The sequence below is a fragment of the Peromyscus eremicus genome, unplaced genomic scaffold (genome assembly GCF_949786415.1).
Source record: "Peromyscus eremicus unplaced genomic scaffold, PerEre_H2_v1 PerEre#2#chrX_unloc_1, whole genome shotgun sequence".
NCBI classification, from domain to species: Eukaryota; Metazoa; Chordata; class Mammalia; order Rodentia; family Cricetidae; genus Peromyscus; species Peromyscus eremicus.
In genome coordinates, this window is record NW_026734288.1 from 4,594,969 (window position 1) to 4,598,709 (window position 3,741).

At 41.2% G+C, this 3,741-nt stretch overlaps 1 protein-coding gene across 1 annotated transcript; it reads right to left on the bottom strand.

The window, feature by feature from the left end:
• Positions 1-504: 504 nt before the first annotated feature.
• Positions 505-1,302, bottom strand: LOC131900938 (vomeronasal type-2 receptor 116-like). Its single transcript, XM_059252249.1, has one exon. It carries the CDS (start codon positions 1,300-1,302, stop codon positions 505-507), a length of 798 nt encoding a protein of 265 aa, XP_059108232.1.
• Between the last annotated feature and the right edge of the window lie 2,439 nt (positions 1,303-3,741).

Genomic DNA, 3,741 nt, shown 5'->3' on the forward strand with positions numbered 1-3,741 from the left:
GGGACAACACTTCTGTCATCAAATAAGGAAAAGTCTACCTGGTGCCCAAGTAGAAGCCTTTCCCCTACTGACTAGCATGCAAGTTGCTAGAAAGTACTCTTCAGAATAACACATAGAAAAATAGGTGGGAATAAAGACTAACAGGGTCCATTTATGAATGATTCCTCCCATTCAACATATACATGTAGAACCAAGCAATCAATCCATCTACAAAACCCTCCCAACCTAAGGCTCAGGGAAAATTGAAGAAGGAAGGAAAGATCTTGAAAGCCTGAAGATGAGGGAGATTCCTATGAGAATATGTGTACTATGAAGAGCAGAATGTATACAGTAAAGTCTCACCCACAATACCACCAAAATGTAAGGTCAACAAAGATGACATTATGAAACTTGATAAACTGAATAGGAAATGATGAAAGCTGGGAATGGAAGAGAGGGTCACCCCAAGGAAATGAAACAGAAATATTTTAAGTGTCATCTAAAAGTCTTAAAACTAGGAATGGATCAGTAAAGTGATTTATCCCTGAACTTTTGAAGAGAATTTAAATCTGGTCTCATGAAAATCACATAACATTTTGGGACAAAGATGCACCCTAACAACCCTGCACTGGTGGCCAAGATAGAGAGGACCACCACAGCCACCATGACCTTCCCCTTGGTGCTGTGGTAGACAGGGAGGAAGGTGACCCAGACACTGCAGAACACCAGCATGCTGAAGGTCAGGAATTTAGCTTCATTGAATCTGTCAGGAAGATTCCAGGCCAAGAAAGCCACAGTGAAGCTCCCCAGAGCCAAAGAGCCCAAGTATCCCAAGACAAAATGGAATGCAATAGCTGAGCCTTTGCTGCACACAATGATAATCTGCCCATGCTCAGAGTGTGTATCTGTGTCAATAAAGGGAGGGGCCGTGACCAGCCAGATTCCACAGAGAATGAGTTGGATCAAGGTACAGATGGGAATGACAAATTTAGGTGCCCCTGATACCAGTATTCCTCTCATTCTTTTTCCTGGAGTCGTGAGCTTGAAGGCCAAGACAACTGTAATAGTCTTGGCCAAGACTGTAGACACAGCCACTGTGAAAAAGACTCCAAATGTGGTCTGCTGAAGGATGCAGGTGACTATGTGAGGATGCCCAATGAAGAGCAATGAACAGAGGAAACAGATTGTGATGGAGATCAGTAGGATGTAGCTGAGAATGGGGTTATTAGCCTTCACTATGGGAGTGTTATTATACTTCACAAAAGCACCAAGAACAAGAGCCATGAGGGCAGAGAAGCACAGGGACATGCAGGCCAGAGTCATCCCCAATGGGTCTTCATAAGCTAGAAAGGAGACATGTCTTTGCAGGCAGAGTGTGTGTTCTGGGTTGGAATACTGATCCTCTGGACAACGAACACACTGCTCCACATCTGCAGAAAGAAATTAAAAATTCCATCATTATAGTCTTAATCTTTTAGTGTCTGTATTAATCTGAGGATACCTCAATAACTGTTTTTGTCTTCATTGATAATTTTTTCTTTGTTGCTATATGAGGCAGCAAGGACAGGCTGCTCTGTAGCAATCCATCTTTGATGATGGAAATCACCACCTTTACCATAAAGGGAACAGAGTAGCTTCTTATTCCCAGTTATCAACTTCCATATTTATGCACGTTTTTAAAATAAGAAAAATACTTGTTTTCTTAGGGCTTATAAATGGTTTTGTTTGTTTGTTTGTTTGTTTGTTTGTTTGTTTGTTTGTTTGAGACAGGGTTTCTCTGTGTAACTTTGCGCCTTTCCTGGGACTCACTTGGTAGCCCAGGCTGGCCTCGAACTCACAGAAATCTGCCTGGCTCTGCCTCCTGAGTGCTGGGATTAAAGGCGTGCACCACCACCGCCGGGCTGGGCTTATAAATAGTACTAAAAACAGCTCAGATTAAATTCTCCAACATTATACTTATTATCTACAGATCTTTGTACTGTGAACGTGTGGTGGATAAAGTGAGAGAGGCTTCTATATGCTCAGAGATGTGATTGCTCAGTCACTAGGGAATGGACCTATTTGAAAAGATTAAAATATGTGTTCTTATTGTAGTAGGTTTGACTTTGTTGGGAGAAGTGTGTCACTGAGGATGGGCTTTCATTTTTTCAAAAGCTCAAGCACACCCCAGTGTCTCTCTCTTCATGCTCCTGAGGATCTGTATGTAGAACACTCATCTTCTCCAGAACTGTGTCTCTCTCTGTTCTGACATGTTCCCTGACATTATGACAATGGTTTAAAACTGTAAGCAAGCCCCAATTAAATGCTGTATTTATAAGTCTTGTCATGGTTATGGTGTCTCTTCACTGTAATATAACACACACGAAAACAAAAATAATAGGGAGGAGTGAAATATTACTGTGACAGGCCCAGTCATGCTTCTAGTTGCCAAAATGTGGTCTTTGGAACTAGGGATTAGGAAAACAGTTAAATGTTTTAAGTAAGGCTTCATTGGCCATGCTATTGGGATCATGGAAAGCAGTCCTGAGGGATATTTGAACAGTGGGAACCTCTGCAACTCAAGCAGATTCATAGGCATAAAAATTAGTAAAATGGCTCAGAGGATATTCCTTTATATTTTGACTAAGAGTGTGGTTCCTATTTGTTCTGGTCCAAAAATATATCTGAGGCCAAACTGAAGAGTTTTGAATTAGGAAAACTGAGGAAATTTTAAGACAGTCTAGTATTGACTTGCTGGTGATGTTGTGAATGTGTTGCTCTGATTGATTGATACATAAAACACTGATTGGCCAGTAGCCAGGCTGAAAGTATAGGATAGGATGGGACAAGCAGAGAAGAGAATTTTGGGAAGTGGAAGGCTGAGTCAGGAGATGCCATCCCGCCATCCAGGAAGCAACATGTAAAGGCAACAGGTAAAGCCATAGAACATGTGGCGACATACAGATTAACAGAAATGGGTTAATTGAAGATATAAGAACTGGATAACAAGGAGCCTGCCACAGCCAAACAGTTTATAAGTAATATAAGTCTCTATGTGTTTACTTGGCTGTGGGACTAGCGAGTGATAGACATTTGACCTGACCATGGGCCAGACAAGACCAGGAAAACTTGAGCATCATTCACTTCCTTATGTGGTTATTAATTGTCACTCTTATTCAAATCCATAGTGAAAAGGAGCTAGGTGAGCATGGAAAATACTAAACAAATGGTTTGAGAAGAAAAGGAGCCCCTGGAAGTGTAATGCAGGTAATTCCAGAGCTTAAAGAGATAAAACATTTCAAGGAAAGTCTGTTGCTAAATGGAATAAAGGAAATGACAACATCAAGGTAAACATGCACTGAGCTAAGCTTCCAACTTGTGAAATGAAATATATTAGGTTTTGGTGAAAGAAAAATCAGGTAAAACTGTATTTGAACATCGTAATAAGCAGAAAACATTGGAAGATTTGGTCACATGGTTCTGGCTTTGACCAAAGGATTGAAGAAGCCAGGTGTGGAACCTCCATCCATAGCTAAGTAAGGTCACTAGGACAGGAATTTGACCAAGGTGTCCCTACATGGATTACAAAAGATGCCTTTGAGAGAAGCAGGGAAGGTGAAGAGCAGATTTCATTGGAGATCCCAAGAAGTTGGACATGCCAGAGTCATGAGGCATCTGCCAAGATACCTACAGACAGAGTGATGGGCCAGCCCAAGAGAGAGTAGTTTGTTGCAATCAACAAAACAGAAACACTAAAAGTTCATCAAAAAATACATACTGGAG